Source organism: Periophthalmus magnuspinnatus, chromosome 7, assembly GCF_009829125.3.
Source record: "Periophthalmus magnuspinnatus isolate fPerMag1 chromosome 7, fPerMag1.2.pri, whole genome shotgun sequence".
In the NCBI taxonomy this organism is placed as follows: domain Eukaryota; kingdom Metazoa; phylum Chordata; class Actinopteri; order Gobiiformes; family Gobiidae; genus Periophthalmus; species Periophthalmus magnuspinnatus.
Window position 1 is genome coordinate 5,745,391 of NC_047132.1, and position 18,121 is coordinate 5,763,511.

The window sequence follows — 18,121 nt, forward strand, 5'->3', positions numbered from 1 at the left end:
TGCTTTCAGGTGAGATCATTACATTCTAAAGGGCACATAGTTTGAAGCTCAGAGGGAGTCGGCTTAGATTATTCCTATATTTTATGCTGATACTTTGACCTGGTTTGCGGCTGTTTACAGTCTGTAATTACTAGTCTTATATTCACTAAAGTTTTACATCTTCTTTATGAGGACAAATGAACTACTATGATGTTTAAAAATATAGCTCATACATAAGTGTGCAATATATTTCAGTGTCGCGTGTGTCATTATCGGCAGTAGAAGGTATGCAAAGTTTGTATGTGGCCTGTAAATATTTTTGGATTCTCTGTTTGGACCTTCCTTGTAGCACTGAAACCTATAAGTATTCAAACTGACACTTGCAAACATAATCACTCATTTACTTTTTATGCTTTTATTTATGTCCTGATGTGGAAGAACTCAACAATAACAGCTAATGCATGAAAACATACATTGATTACACCATTGTGTTGTTCAAGAGGTTCAAATATGATGAATACTCATATTTTTGTGCCTCAATCATATTAATCAAGTCTCCTTTCACAGCTACTGGTATTATTGTGCTCTTTCAGCCCACTCTTAATATAATGCCTGTAATGTTCATCAAGGGTTGGATTGCTTGAGACCGCTGCGTTGTTCTGCTTTGGTCCTGTACTGATGTAGATTTGGTTCTGTCCTGGACTGGTTTAGGTTTCGTTGACATAAATCCCAGTTTGATCCCACTTTTGGTGCGTGAATAAACCCAAAATTAAACCTTTTCTAGCAGTAGCTAAACCAGGATCAAGCAAACCAGATCACAGTTTTAGATACTTTTTTACAAGTGTTATGATTATAGTTGTTATTACAGTACTTTGTGTGTGCACTCAGCATTGACGTGCCACATCAGATAATGCATGTACTAATAACGAGCAGTGAGAGTGATGGAGTGGTGTGGGAGCTGAGGAAGACAAAGCAAGACAGGCTGAACCATTCTTGTGTATTATTGTAATTAGTCATGACAGGTGAATATTAATCATAGCTTGGTCAGATGCTTTGGAAATGTGTAAATTGTCAAGCTGAGTTTCAATTAGAGGCTTAATTCCCTTTATTAGCCAATGTCCTCATCTATGTTGAGCAGAAAAATACAATGTAAGGCTGAAAGATTAGGCAAACTTGGATGAAAATCACAGTTTAAATGGTCGTAATTGACAAAAAGGTTGCCGTAGAGACCAAAATACCCCATTTCTATTACGAGCAGGTTTTAAAATGCATGCTAATCTTGTACTAGGTTAGCAATTAATCTACATTTCTGCTTTCTTTCTCATGTTCTTTTCAAATCTGGACCATAAACACAGCTTTTGAAAAAATGTATTGATAATTTAACCATTTACCTAGAGTACATTTTTCAAACTCAAGGCCCGCAAGCCAAATATGGCCATTCACATCATTTTATGTGGCCCTCGACAGGGTAAATTAAAAGGTACGATGGTCTTAAAATCTCAGTTTATCAGCCGTATTTTTACACAGCCATATTTTTACATCTAGGCAAATGCATATGCAAAATGTGTAATTTGAATAAGTAATAAATACAGAAACAGTTAATTGACAAGTAAAAAAAAATTGTTGGATTTATTTTATATCTGGCCCTTTGAGAGCAGCCATTTTGCTGATGTGGCCCTTGGTGAAAATGTGTTTGACGCCCCTGACCTAGAGTGACCAGACAACCCCATTTCCCCGGGACAGTCCCAGTTTTGAGCCCTGTGTCCCCTGTTGAACCGGATTTATCCAAAACCATTGATTTGTCCCAGTTTTATACAAGAAATGTCCCATGTGACATTATTTTTGACCATTTTAACACCTGCCAACAGTAGAAAGGCCAATACATTGTCATTTCTTTAGCCAAAATACAGAAAATCATGCTTGAAAATAGAACGTAAGACAAAAAAAAATGCACCGATAGAAGTGCCTCAGATTATGGCAGACCCACCCCGTCGAGAATGGACAGCGCAATGTGTTCTTTTCACAGTTTTATTTATACCAACCATCCCAACTCGGGTTTGTCCCAGTTTTTAATTTTGAAAATCTGGCCACCCTACATTAACCATAATAAACTGTCAGGCAAAAATATATATATCTTTATCAAATTGTTTCACCCTGGTCCAATAATCTACTGTTGTGAGCAGGTTGAGCATGCCCCGGCTGTTTGCCTTCGGGATAAGTTTGATATAGAGCCAGAAAGTTTTTCAATACTTGACCTCTTGACTGTTATATTAACTTGAGTTTTTCATCACAACATCATTTGAACTCCAAACAATAAAGCTGTGAGAAAATTGGTGAAAATGGAAAAGTAGTTTGAACTGAAGATGACAAACAGAAATGAGATTGGTATGAAGCCAAGGTTAAAAAAGCATTTAAGACAAAAATACAGTACAGTTGTTCACAAGATTGTATTAATTTCATTTTGATTGTAAGAATTAGACTGGCAAATGTGCCTTTTCTATTCTGTAGCTATATATATGTTCAATTATACAACTCCTATGTGTTGAAACAATTACTGATTCATTCACCTTGAGTAGTAATGGACACGTATTTGTATTTTCCTTAGTATTTTGGTGCAAACACTACACATATTCTCGTGAAAACAACTGCCCTAATCACCCTGGCTCAATCAGTGATTCCAAATCTTATCTTTTTTGTATCTCAATCTGACATCGGCGCTATCTGATCATGCCACAAAGTGCGTTTTGAAGGCAGTCGCTCTGGAAGACCCCAAGTGCCAAACGCAGGAACTGTTCATGTTTGTATTATTGTTATCTCGTGGATTTGTTGTTTACCTGAAGAAGACAGTTCAGGTTCCACGATAAGCCTTTGACTGTGCAGGCTATGTATTCTGCCAGCTGGCTACAGGCAAAAGTGAAGATGGCAAAGATAGTCACGTTGCTGTCAGAGGCTTTTTATCGCTCCTACCTGTCTCATCACTACATGCATTCACTACACCCACTGTCTCCCTGCATATTTCACTCGCGATGATGACAGCCATACAGTGTTGAGTTTGCGAGTTCGGATCCTATCTACTGCCTCCCTGCGCCTCACCTTATTTAACATGTTGCTCAAGACCTATTTTCTGAGATGCTTTTAAGGCCAATCACTGCTGGCTGAGAAATTATTAAATTGTATGGTATTGGGTTATTTTGTACGTTTTGCCATAAAAAAAAAAAAAAAAAAAATGTCTGCTCATGTTCTTGTTGCTTGAAGATGTGTTAAATCTGCTACACATCACTCAAGTTATTAGGCTTGTAACGATAAATACAATATCGACTTATCGTTCAGTATATGTTAGATGGTAATGTTTTTCGTGGGTTCTTTTTCTTTGTAGTACTCAGAAATATTCGGTCATTTTTCTGTACTACAATGAGATTTGAGCTGTAGAAGGTTGAATTATAACATTCTATGACTCCTTATAGATATATAAGTATTTTCCGGACTATATGTTGCACTTTTTTCATAGTTGGTCCGGGGTGCGACTTATACTCAGATGCGACTTATATGTCAAATTATTAAAATATATAATTTCACATGTTCGTTATTGTTACACTGACAACCGTGCGAGGGCACTCTAGACTTGTACCGGTATCTACTACTCCTGTACTACTGAAATTTTTAAATTTCAACATTACAGTAATTTAAAAGACATATCTTGCCTTTAAAGATAAAATGTCTGTTCTTGGTCTCGTATTTTGTAAAATAAATTTCCCCAAAAAAACACGACTTATAGTCTAGTGCAACTTCTGTATGTTTTTTTTTTTCTTCATTATTATGCATTTTTTGGCTGGTGCGACTTATACTCCAGAGCGACATATACTCCGGAAAATACGATACTTATATGTTGCCATCAGCTACAGTATTTATTTTTGCAGCTCAATTTTTTTAAACATATCGTACATTTAGAATACCTTTTGACGGATAATTCCACTTTATAGTTTGGTTTCAATATTATCGTTTATTGTCTGTGCTTCCTTCAGCGATATATCTTGCTTTAAAATGTGTTATCCTGACAGACCTAGTTGTTATATTTGTTCTTTTGTTCTGTTTTTGTATCACAAAGAGGATTCTGCTTTCTTCCAGTTCTTTTTTTCTTTTTCCAATCTCAAAACTGAGTGCTGCTTTTCAAATAAGTAGAAATATGTCGTATTTTTTTGTAGCGAGTCCTTGATTTGTGCTCGGAATGTCAGACATTGAAGCCTTCATGTGGGAGCTGCTCCTCTGCTGCACCTGGTGACTCATGACTGTACTAATGCAGAGCAGCAGAGAGGCACAATCCTGAGAGGTGATCTGCTCTACACACCTGGCCCGCTGATAAGACGAGGCCCACGGTACAATGAATGGCCTGTGTAATTGATTTGGTGTTGTTTTAGATAGTGCCATAATGTGTTTCGGATACAGCTGTCACAATGAATCTATTTATATATTTAAACAGGATTGTGGACGTCATGATTTATTTGTGAACATTTTAGAAGAATAAAACCATAACAATAGCAAAACACTAATGTAATTTATACTGCATTTGTGCCACTTTGAAGAATTTTTTATAGTTTAACTTGGTTCAATAGTTAGTAGAAAGTCAAATTGTGGTCAGTATAGTGATTTAGTAGATGGTGCAGTAGAAGTCATTATTATGAAATTAAATATTTGTCCCACATCACGATAATTCATTTTAACGTAATAAAACTTTGAGCATATGTTTGTTTGGGACTAGTGCGCTGCAGCTGTTCATCCTGCACATTAGCAGTGAAGTGAAGTGACCTGTTGTTTGGGGCAACAATAGAGATGCAGCTACATGGGAAACCTTGGCCTTTAGGGCAGCCGCTACAAGAGGAGTGGGAAGCAGACTGAATTTAAATTGTACATCTGAACTCAGTGTGTTGTTTCCCCAGAGTCAGACATCTGAATGTAGCCATCCTGAAGAGAAGCTGTTATAACACACAGGCATTTGACATAAGGTTCTTTCAGAGGAGATCACAGTCTATAGGTGGAGCACGTAAAAACATCTTTTGTTAACGTGCTGACTTTTGACCTGTTACAACATAGCTATATTATAAAAATAAATAAATCTGATATAGAATTATTGCCTCCCATCTGAGAATGCTACAATCTGAAATTAACCAAGATGCTATCTAAGTGTCTATTCAGGTGTATATTTGATATATTAACAAGTTTAGAATTTTCTCAGCTTTTTTTTCACAAGTGTTATTTCCGAAGAAACTGACAAATCCAGTATTATGAACGTCTCTAGCTTTTAGTGAGAAATAAATTACCAAATTGTTATACTTGTAATTATGTGTTAAATGTAAACTTTTTTAAAGTTTCTAACAGGTATTGTACAGCCTTTAACATTTGCCCAGCTATTGAAATAATTCTAAAGATTATGTTGTTTTTATTTTTTTTTTATGTATTTGTTTATTTGTACAGGGACAGTCCGATGAGAGCACTCTGTTTTTCATGGACGCCCTGTTTAAATACACAAAAATCCAAACAAAAAACAAACATAACAAATAACTACATAAGTTCATTTAAAACATTAAAAACAGGAGCAGGTGTAAGAATAAGTGTTGTCAACAGATTATTAAAGTGCATTTGTGGCACCAAAGTATCCAGTTTTACATGTCCTTGAAATATATTCCATTTTGGAGAAGCAAAATAATCAAAAGTTGTTTTTTTTCCCCCATTTCATTTCTGGTGTGGCCAGAATAGAAATGATCTTGTATTAAAAGTTCCTGTATCAACACGCAAGTCAGATATTCAGGCAGTGTATCACATAGTCCCTTATAAATACAGTTTGTACAGTGTTGTTCTTCTGACAGATGCGATGGCCAAACAACTTTTTCATATTTATAGGCTAATGCACCATTTAGTGTATACAGATTTGTAGCTTGCTCATCATTTAAATGTTTTTTTGTTTTTTTTTTGTTTTGTTTTTTTCATATACTTAGTTTTATTTGCATTCAATGATAATTTAAGATTTTTGAGGGGCTTTTGGGTTTCATTAAAATCTTGCTGCAATTTTAAAATAGCCTGATCAGCAGAAGAAGCACTTGCATACAAAACACCATTATCTGCATATAAATGTAAAATAAATGAGGCTTTCTCTTAAACTGCAACCGTCCAAATTAATAAGTACAGTAAAAAGTAGTGGGCCCACAATTGAGCCTTGGGACGCTCCTTTGCTTAAAGTAAAAAAATTGTATTTAAACCCATCGGCTCCTACTTCCTGGGTTCTGTTTGAAAGATAATTTAGGAACTAGTCACATGTGTCATTGTCAAATCCAATTTGCTTCAGACGCTTCATGAGCATTTTATGATCTACTGAATCAAAAGCTTTAGTTAAATCGATAAACAGTGCCACATAATCTTGTTTGTTATCAAAGGCTGTGTAAATACCATTCTTTAGAGTTGGTACTGTCTGTTCCAGTGTTTTGTGCTATGTTTAAGTGCCCAGCTGGATGAAAGCCTGGCCGGTAGAGCCTCTGATTATATGACCTGAGAGCTGCTTTCTAATGGACTGATTGGATTTACCATTGATTCTTATTTGGCGCATGCGCGTCCTCTTTACAGTTTTGTGATTGCAATTGTTATACCCGCTCCAAATTGGACCAGCTAACCGATGTAATGGAGGCATCTGTTTCCTTGCAAAGAAAACAATGGCTTCAAATTCAATTACCCATCATCATTATACTTAAATGAGAAAAGTGTGACTGTTATTTCCCGAATGATAAATAGACTTAAGCATGCAGCGTACATACACACCAGTCAATCAATATGGTGTGATGAGTTCTTTGTATTGACTGAGAGTTCTCCGCAGCCCTTTGAAACACACTCACTTGTGCATTTCTTGATTCCTGATCCTTTCTTCACAGCGTGTCGACTTAGCTTGCACTGGAAATTGTTCTCCCAAAACTCTGCAAACCAGATATTTCGGCGATTGTTTTCAAGCGTGCGGCTGGTGAAATATCGGTCAAAACCTGGGCGAAACAACACATTTTGATTCAACATTTTAACATATTGGATTACACTGGTTATTACTGTAACACTAGACAAAAAGCAAAGTGCTGTGTTCCCTGTGAGGTAACTGAGTTATATGATATTGGCTAATGGCACCTAAACACAGTGGGTTTCACAAAAGCTTGATTTTTTTAACTTTCTCTTTTACATTTACAAAAGCCACATCCATATTTGTTCGGTTACTAAGGCATGTAAGTGGAAAGTGTAATTACTGTTATTAAAGTCTATGCATTACATTGACAGTGAATGCATGTATGTCATTATTGTGCTAGCTTGTTAATTTAATAATGATACCTTTGATGGACTGACGCTTGGGCAGGATCGTAACAGCACCTTCTGCCATTTCCTCTTGGTTCAGGATAGGGGCAATTTTAGAGCCCCAGCTGTCTGAACCAACCCAGATGAAATGACCCGTCTGATTGGCCTTCTTTGCAGCTTGCAGCAGTCGCCTTGAGATAAAGACAAAGTATATTTTCACATGCACATATTGGGCTCAAAAGTACGTTACACTGCATTATTATTTTATACAGGTGCATAGTTTATAACAAAAAGCCATCGCTGCTTTTGACACTTCCCCAAAACTTCAGTCTTTTCTCGCACATTTTTCTTCAAGGCCTTGGTATCATATTATATTATTATACTATTATATTATGAGGCTTTATACATAATTTTCTTTGAATTAATCATTTTCATTTCTCACTTTTTAATACCTACTTTAAATTTTTGCTTTTTATTGTAAGAGGTAAAAATATGAATTTACAACGTTATGAGCAAATGGATTAATGAGCCACAATGTATATGAAAACCTCAAATATACATGATATTTCAGTTAAAGGAGCCAAATTACTCTATTTTCTGATATATGATAACGTTTCCTCATTAGAAACGTGCCTGGAGTTGTGTTTTGTTTCATTCTTCGCTTGTTCTTCACTCAAACTGAAAATACTAATGATAAAGGGTTAATAAAACATGTGTGAATGAAACAAAACACAACTCCAGGGATGTTTTTGAGAAGGTAACAATGTTCTAACATGGCTAAAAGCTCACAATAGTCAATTTTGGTTAATATAGGGCCTCCTTATTCAAGCTAATTAATGATCTTCCATTATATTTACAGTGAAGTCGATTTAATTTATTATAAATGTCCAGCTCCACCCTTACATTTATGTGAACCCTAAGCAGTTGCACTTCCATCTCACACTGACAGGGTTCAAGGATAGAGCAGGCATAGAGTTCAGAAATCCCCCCTGGCTTTCTGTAATTACTATATATCCAGACTATTAGGCGTTATCAGGGCTGGATTAAGTCAATGAGCAATGGGGCTTTGGCCTGGTCATCGTCAGGAGACTGCCCAGTGCCTGTCCGTCTCACTGTTGCCCGGGCAACTTGGCTCTCCGCTGGGGCACCACAGTGTAGCTCTGTGTCTGCTCTTCAAATCTTCAGCTAATTAATTTGTTCTTAATTTGGACCAAAGTCTTAATGGGAGATAATGAGTTGCAACAATGCATAGTGTGTCTGTATTTAAAAACAGGCACAGAGTGACTTGCTGTAGCAGTTTTTTTTTCCCATCTAGACTAGGAGGCATTAGCTATGTTGTGAAGGAAACGAGATTAAAACATAACCCTGTGACCTTCTCAATAATAGGTACATTTCACGTTAAATTGAAGTCATATTTAGTACAAGAATACCATGTTTGGTCTACCGTTTTCATTTTAATTGGCTCTAAATGCCACTCTAAGCAACATTTGGGTGGTGAGAGTCTTTGGACATGTCCACTGGGGACATTTTTGACATTTTAATGTCAGCTGTAAAGAAGACCAGAGGGAAAGACCTTGCTCAACCTTTATAATAAAAAATGTATGACTTTAAATGTGCATATATAAAAAACTTTGGTTATCACAGTGGACTGGGGACTGAATGGGACTAGCTGGTGTGGCAGTGATAACAGCACCAAATACTACAAGTTCTTGGTCTTGCTACTTTTACCAGAGTGGACAGAACATATCAAGTGTTTTGCCAAAAGACATAATGACCATATTGTGTGCTTCAGTCTAGTATGAACAGTTATATTTTATTCAACTATGTGTGCCTATTATAATATTTTCTGGGCTATTTTAATATTATTCCTCTTTCCACCAAAACCAGAAAATGACATTCCTAGTTTGTGTGAATTTTGCTCACTGTTAATTGGCAATAAAGTGTTTTCTTATATGATACTGTGTTCATGTAAGGTAATGTGAGAGATTCTGTTCCATACTTGATGTCGTCTTCATTGGCGAAGATGATAACAACTCTGGCGTTGGGGTTCTCACTCAGTCGGCGGATGATCTTGTCAAACTCGTTCAGTTTGGGTTCACGTGGTATTTTTAAAGACTGTGAGATGCACAAGCCACCTGTAAAGACATATCTCATTATAAAATATATATTTTTCCCAAAATGAATTATAAACACTGATTCATATTATATGACTGATATGACGAACATTGTTTTTTTCTCATTTTATTTGACTATGTTTCTGAAAGAGTTCAATTATAGGCAATTTTGTCTCAACTTCTTTAAATCCTGAGTAGATTGTGCTCTTTGTATGAGCATGTATTTGTTGGTAAATTGAAATGATGAGAGACGACTGCGGCTTACTAACTAACTGAAGCTTAGAATTCCCTGCACATTTGAGGATAGCCGTTTTGTCACTCTGGCAAAATGCCACAGCGAGTATGTGCATGCTAATGAACTTCCCTTTCGTGACCAGTACAAAGCCTTCTCCGATGGCCAATCAATGCAGGAATAATGGCCCTGAGTTCAGTCTATGACTGCTGGACCATACCATAAAACACAGGCTCCATCTCACATATCAATGGTCTCTGAAAGATGAAATATGAGTAGACATAGGGGTGCTGTTAAATAAAGTATTATTGTGATCTGCTATGTTAGTGGCTACATGGAATCACTTCCGCTCGGGTCAATACAGCGCTCACTGCATGGGCTTTTGTTCAGGCAGTAAACTGTAGAGGAATTTAATGAGTTTTTCTCACAAAGTTTGATTCTGTAGATGTGTTTTCTTTGGTCATGTATGTCATTGTAAACATGACAATATTGAACTAACAAGACCCCCACCAGGCTTCTGACATGCATTCATTTGTTTAGGGGTATTTAACTCTGCACTCAGCCATGGCTTCTTTGTCAGTGCACAGACAAAAGATGCATTTTTGCAATTTTAAAAATGATTAGACCAGAGTAGACGACGCACACAGTTCTATTGTGAGCATTGTCTGATTGATTTTGTGACACACTGTGGTTTGGGGCCAACAAAATATGCCAAATGAGGCTTTGGCTTGGCTGAAGGCTTGGATGAATTTATTGTTCACTTCATGTGTTTTGATGAGTTTGAGCCATCCATAAAATTGCATTGTTAACCTCATGTTCACCAACGAGTAACTTTACAGGCACAGATATTTCTCATTTCTAGAACATTTCTACAACTGCTGCATGGTGCAAAATGTAAGTCACCACAGAACTTAGCATTATAAAGTCAGAAATAAAGTCAGATATTTCAATTTGATTAAAGTAACAATAAAAATAAAATAGATTAAAGCCGTTTAACTCTTTTATGTTTCTTTTTGCAGTGTAGTCTTTTCATCCACCCCTCCGTCTCTCTTTTCCCTCTCTTTTCTCTCTCTCTAACCTCACTGACTCTATCAATCATTAGACAGTACAGTTGTCGTTGCCTTCAGTTCCCCATTCCCTCAACAGCTGCTGTGTGACGGTAGAGCACTCCTCTCCTCTCTCTTCGCACATGAGCGGCAGGCTGCAGTATTGTTTAACCTCCGGAGAGCAGAGGCAGGGCCAGGACCAGAGCGGGCCCCTGGGAGTTTGTGCACTCTGAACAGGGGCCTCACGGGGGCCCTCCTTACAACCACTCTCACTTACAAGACAGGGCAGTTTGTTTTCCTGCAAACACCACACTGCATTTTAACATCTATACACTGTATACACGCTGAATGAGTGTGTACAGCTTGTCCGTGTACTTTGTACTTTTACCTACAATTCTAAGTAGTAGAATCCTGGAGTAGTAATATTGCCTGATACAGAAAATGAACATGTTTTCACTAGTACTTCATACATGAGTGCCTTACTGTTTGTATTCAGACGTTCTTTATTTGTTATATTTTTGCTCATATTGCATCTACTTCTCTCTGTCTTTTTGGTCCACCCCTGTATAGCCTTTACAAATGATTATTTAACCAAGATTCATTAATTTACATGATAGCTTCACTCTCATTATATGTATCTATTCATCAAATACACAAATGATGGCCTGCCTGTCATTATTAAAATAACTTATTAGACTGACACAGCAGACTGTCATCGTAACATACTGAACACATTATTATCTGTCAAATCACATCATCTGGGTGAAGTTGCTCTGAAATTACATTTCTCTCCATCAAGTGCTTTTAATTAAGTCAATCGCTGCCCCACTCATTACAGACTTTGAAATTAATTTACCTTAATGAAACATGGACAGGTTCTCATTTTTGGATTCATTTCAGCAATGGGACAAAATGTAATTTAAGGCTCCCCTGCTCTCCTTGTCATCACAGCACACCTCCTCAGACCACCTTCAGAGCCATAACTACATATTTGAAAATATTAGGATGATGTAGCAAAAAAACAAATTAAACTTGTGAAATAGTTCGCTGCAATCACATCTCTGATTGCAGCTTTATGGCCACAGCACTTTGCATCTTACAATCACATCTTTGGAGGTGTGTTTACTTTTGCCTGTGATGGTTGGCTCCTCACAACTATTCACCCATGGGAGTGTCTGTGCTGATGTAAGTGAAGCATGTCCTAGTGCTTCTTCTCTAGTGCTTCTTCTTCTGTGCTTATTAAGGGGCTGTCCACTGCAGTGTGTAATGAGCTGCACTGAAAAATATAGATATTTTTAAGAAGTCATTTGAAACAAATCCATGCATATGCTCACAGTATGATTAGTACTCCAGAGACTGTTAAAACGGATGTGACCTGGAACACTGACCACCATCCTGGCTGAAAATTGGAGGTAGATCCCCTGGTGCTGCTCTGCAGTTGCCTTGATCTCCTTACAGTATGGGTCAAATGTGTACTCTTTTCCCCATAAAAAAAGAATATCTATGTTTATAGCCAAATGAAACATGCAAACACCTAAATGGTAAATTATCACATTTCTATAGCACTTACTTTTCTACTTTTTGGTATTCACTTGTGAGAGCTGGGTTCAGATCTATCTTCAGATAAGAGAACAGATACTCAGTGGAGCTACTCTGCAGCAGCTCTATTGATTTTGTTTCTTAACCAGTGTTTTTTTTCCCTTAACTAAAATACGAAGTTTGAGTCTGGTTCTGACAACCTCAAAACAACATAATAGGTTTATAAGATGATCTGTGGTGTTCAGCTCCATCTGGATTATAAAAAAACCTCCCCTTGCTGCCAGACCTTTAAATTCTTATCCACTTAAAACAGCAACCACTGTTCAATAACTTCACATATTGTCTGGCTGCTGACCATTAATCTAATGTACAGACCATCAAAGCTTGTTCTGGACTTCACAACTTGCAAACTGCACTCACGGAATCAAACTTACATCACTACCACAAGGAAATATCAATGTATATATTCCAAATGATTAATGTAAACGAGGTCAAAACTGTTTTCTTCACATTCCATCAAATACACACGGAGACGTTCTTAGACCCCTGAGTGCTTACAAAATGGACGGAAACATGAGGGAATCGCAAACTTTTAATGGAAATTAAAATATGTCCGATTTAAAAAATGAGCTTTTGATCTCTTTTCTCAGCTTGTGTTTTCCATAGGAGTGCAATTCATCAGCACAGAAAGCACACTGCAGAACTGAATAACTACACGCTGTCTGAAGCAGTTAACAAATTCATGTTTTTTAACTGCTGTTCGCTAATTATATTGGAAGACACATGGCATCGAAAATTGAAACACAGCAAACACAGAATCTCACCTAACTAAATATTGTTCAACGATATTTCCAACTAGGTTCACAAGAGGAGTACCATTCCCAGTCTATTCATGTTGTTTATTTCGTCCTGATGAAGGCCTTGGAGGTTTTTGTGAGGACCGTCCCCCATTCAAAACCTGTAACATTTCCATTTGGACTGCTTATTTTAGCAAATTTGTTTCAGTGATGAAGGACTGTTGCCATAGCTTGAAACCCATGAATTGGATGAGTTCTCGGATACAAGTAATCCCTCTGTTGTTGTGAACGTGGACTAATCCAAAGAGGGTGCTCAGCATAGTAAAACTGTCTAAATAAAGATCAAACCTGCAGAGAATCACTCATATTCAAAGAAGCCCCACTGGTCTAGAACTAAAATGAGTTGAGTTTTAATATAACGTTCGAGTCATAAAGATATTGCTCTTTTGCGGTGCCAGTATAGACCAGGCTCATGTGATTAAGTTTAGTTCTTGTTCTAGCCCAGTGTGAAGTGTCCTGAAGCAGCCACTAAATCCTGTCCAGCCCCTGAGGTGAAGTTCTGTCACAGGTTCACACTTCACTGTGCCAGCCGGGCTGCGAGGACATAAAAATGAATTTCTCCCTTTAGGGATCAATTATACTATAATACCTCATCGTAATTATTATAGAAAGCCCTACAGAAAACCCCTGACTACCAAAGTTCATCATTGTTGCTTTAAAAAGAATAGCTTGGTTTCATTTAGCGATATTTAGGGATATGTAATGTGGACATAACTGGACTTTCCGTTGGTCAATTTGTCTTTGTAGCAGGTGTCTGTATGTGATTTATACTATCATGAGTAAATAGGATTTTCACACAGCTCTTGAAAGTGAATTTGGCCACAACGCTATTACACCGCAGACAGAGAGAGATATAGACAGTGCCTGTGTGTAATATGACTAGACTGAGGTTCAGTGTTGTGTGCAGTTGGGAGAATGAGACTGAACAGGATTTAATGTGAGCAGAGCCAAACGTCTCCCTCCGCATTGCCTGCACATTCTGGATGTCTGGTTGGTTGTGTAAATACTGCTTATAAAACATGGTAGCAGTAGTTTAAATAAAAGGATGTACTGAGTTGAACTGGACCAGGTTATACAACTAAGCCATTTCGCACCGGATTTGATGTTATCTGTAAACGTATATGTCTGTTTTGTAATGGGATTTATTTTAGTTATGGTATGGACATCTAAAAAAGATCTTATCTGTACAATACTATACCTTTACGTACCGAAACTACTGTATATCTACCCAATCAATATGACAAAACTGTTTTTAGAGTTCATCTACCACAGTGCGGTCCCTCTAGATCACATCATTAATTATATTTTACTAAGAACAACACTCTTTCTTTATCTATAACTGACCTTTCCTGAAGTATTTGACACAATCAGGCATCTATTTTTGAGTTATAAAGCTTATTAACCAACATGTCAGTGATAAAAGCCAAATGCATACTATTCTAAGTCTAAAGAAAACCATACTCTCTCTATGCTTTCAAAGGTCAAGTCTAACGTTTTATATTTCGTCTAGATCGGCCTGATAAAACCTCTTGTCTTTAGATTTTGTGTGATTTTCTAAAGTGGCTCGGATGAATATTTGGGTATCACAGGAGCATGAGATGAAACAAAATGATAGGAAGCAATTTTTCCAAGCATTGTGTGTAGTCTTTTAAAATGGATTTCAGAAGTACTCAAGGGGAGATACTCAGCTGCTAATGAGAACGATATCTGCATGGTGACGTGTGAAATTAGATTGGAAAGACTGTGATGACTGTGATGGATCAGTCTTTTGGATCAAATCTGTCTGGCTTTAGAACCAACCGTGGCACTGGGGTTATTTTAGGTCCGTAATTGCTTGTACTGTATTTCAAATCAAAAGTCAGCTTAGTGATTTGCACCTTTCATATGGCTGTGTAATGCATGTTTCAGCTGTAAAGCAAAAAGCTCTTGAATGTTTGGTTTTGTTCACTTGAACCCACTCTACCTTTGTCAACAGGGGAAATGTGCTTAGTTGATGGAGAGATCAGACAAACTGCTTTGGTATTACAAAGGCCTAATATTTGTTAATTGTATACATAAATGCACAGCTGCCTTCACCAAGTTTCATTTCTCTAATTTTGAGATGCTAAGTTACCTTTGAAAGCAGGCCCACCAAATTCTACAAACGAGCTTGAACATCATCACCAAGCTTTCATTTGCCCTTATATTTCAATTTATAAACTGTCTGTGTAACCCTTGGTCACCTAGATGAAGAAAACTCTGCAACTTGTATTGATGAATTTGCAAACAGTCTGTGAAAGTGTTTACAAGGCGACATTGGGTCGTTACCATAGTTACACTACAGCGTCGGGAGTTGATGGATCAACTCAAAGTATTTGTTGGCATAGCTATTTTCTTAAGCCAAATGGTAACCAGTCATGGTGTTACCATCTGTCAGACTTCTGGACTGATAGGAGCGCCCTAAGCCCCTGGGGGAGCTGGACCCACTCATTTATCCCACAGAGCAGAGAGCAGAGGGCAGGCCATGGAGCTCTGCACTCATTGCTCATTCTCTAGATTTTTGAAAGGACCTATGTGCACATTAGTCTTTAGTCTTCTTAAAATACTAGGGTAGCTTAAGTAATGTTTGCATCTATTGTCTACAAACCTCATTGTCGACATGGCATTTTTTCCATAGTAAATGCCTCTAGGACTGCATCTGCTGGCACAAAGTGATGTATTCTGATCTTAAAAGGAGATCTGTATTACTGAAGCACAAATGAAACATAACTCCAGGTGTGTTGTGGATTCAGATTATAAACTAAAGGTTCAACTGCCTTATAAACTAAATAAGTCAGCTGAGTAAAATATATGCCCTTTATGGCTAAACCTCCTCGTCTTCAAAGTCTGATCTTGTCAGGTCTCAGAAGCTAAACAGGGTTGGGCCTGGTTAGTGTTTTGATGGGATCAAAGTATGAAGGATCACTGTGAATATCAGACGCCAGCAGCAAAGGCTTGTTGTTATGTCCTTAGGCAAGACACTTCACTCACATCGTCTAGTATGAATGTGGTGTGTGAGTGTTCGTGGTGGTTGTAGGGGTAGATGGTGCAGATCGGCAGCCTCACTGTCGCCACAGCTTGTAGTAGGTAGTAGTACCTGATCACCTCTGAGTATGGACTGAAGGAATAATGCAGGACTTTGTAAAGCACATTTGAGCGTCTGGAAAAGCTCTATGTGAGACTAATGGATTATTACATATGTAATCTGATCTATGCTCTAAACATCTGTCGCAAAAGGCTTTTGTTTTGTATTTGCATAATATGCTTACACCACTGGGGTTTGTGAAACTACTTCCCAAAGTTTGCAAAACACAGCAAGGGCCTTAGAAGGAGGGGGACACAAATCTCACTCCTGAGTTTTATGCTGTCTTGTACTTTTACATGACAGTATTAATAGCTCATAGCACTTAAATTCCAAAGTGCCCCATTAAAAAGGTTTAAATCTTTTGGCATGACTCCAAGACTCACAGAACATTAAGACTGCCACTTTTCACATTGTTCTGGGCCGTATAACTTTTTGTCTCTGTAGTCCCTGTAACAGTTTTGCCTAAGTGCATCTTGTCTGTTCAGCTTTTAGACAGGAACATGACAGCAGTGTCTGGGGCAAGTATGAGTTTGATTTTAAAATTGACTGAATGGTTTCTCGGAGGAGGTGATTTACAAATCAAAGAGAGGCCTCGGAGCACTGTGAAATGAGCTTTCCCGCCTCGTGCTAAAGTGACACACCTGACAACCATAGGACTGCTCTCTGCTCCCCAAACACTATTTATCCACTGCAGCTGTAGCAAAGTAAAGCAATGTAACATATTTCTCCTTTTATTCATGAGGCAGTCGACATAATCTGTTCTTGCTTGGTCATCATTAACTTTCTCAAACATGGAGAATGCCAGTATGTTATGATCGATAAGTAAAACAGTGTAACCTTGTCTCGCAAAATATGTTAACTCTGCCCTTCAGTTGTGATGAATGGGATTTTAATGTGGCTGACATTTTTCTATGTAATCCACCAGCATCCGTTTTGTAAACACACACGGAAAAAGAATAAATGGAGCTTGGAGAGAAGTAGTTTTGTGAATACATATTGTGGTGGTTGCAACTTTTAGTTAAATGTGTGTATAAATTATTAATTCGATTGGTTGCAATTTAAGAGAAAGCCTTATACATTTATATGCAGATGGTGCTCCCTTTGCTGATCAGGCAATTTTAAAACTGCAGCAAAATTTTAATGTAATCCAAAATTCCCTAAAAAGTCTTAAATTATCATTGAATGCAAATAAAACTACATATATGATTTTCTCAAAAAAAAAACAAAAAACAAAAAAAAAAAAAAAACATTTAAGTGATGTGTAAGCTACAAATCTTTCTACCTAAATGTTTGAATGAACGAGTCACCTCCTATAAATATCTTGAGTTTTAACTTGACAAAAACATCCTTTGAAATCTCTAAATTATGTAACAGTTTAAAATCTAAATAATCATTTTATTACAGAAGCAAATATTGTATCCCATTGAATTACAGAAAAGAAATAGTTCAAGTAACCTTTCCTTCTGCACTAGATTCTGTAGATATAATACACACATAGACTTTAGCCTCTATTTTGAAACCTTTAAACACACTCTTTCACTCAGGCCTTCGTTTCATAAAAGGTGATGAGTTTAAACCCATCACTGTTCACTGTACAAGAAGGTTAGTCATCACATCTGTCAGAAGAACAACACTGAATAAACTGTACTTATAAGGGACTATTTGAAGGAACATTTAATGGATCACATGATTGTATAAGACTAAAAACTGGCTGCACCAGAACTGAGATGAGAAAAAGGACTTTTGGTTATTTTGCTTCTCAAAAACTGAATATATTTCAAGGACAAGCAAAATTTAATACTTCGGTGCCACAAATGCACTTTAATAATGTGGTGAACATTTGTTCTCACACCTGCTCCTGTTTCCAATGTTTTAAATGGACTTATGCACTTATTTGTTTTGTTTGTTTGTATTTTTGTGCATTTGAACAGGGG

The 18,121-nt window shown here is 37.3% G+C and overlaps 1 protein-coding gene across 1 annotated transcript in view; it reads right to left on the minus strand.

The window, feature by feature from the left end:
* grm4 (glutamate receptor, metabotropic 4) overlaps nucleotides 1–18,121 on the minus strand; it is a 101,597-nt gene that overhangs the window by 8,730 nt on the left and 74,746 nt on the right. Inside the window, exons 3-5 of the mRNA XM_033970233.2 lie at nucleotides 9,296–9,431; nucleotides 7,333–7,487; nucleotides 6,858–6,998 (exon numbers count right to left, since the gene is read on the minus strand). Of these exons, the coding sequence (XP_033826124.2) occupies nucleotides 6,858–6,998; nucleotides 7,333–7,487; nucleotides 9,296–9,431 (432 nt within the window). The remainder of the gene's footprint in view (nucleotides 1–6,857; nucleotides 6,999–7,332; nucleotides 7,488–9,295; nucleotides 9,432–18,121) is intronic.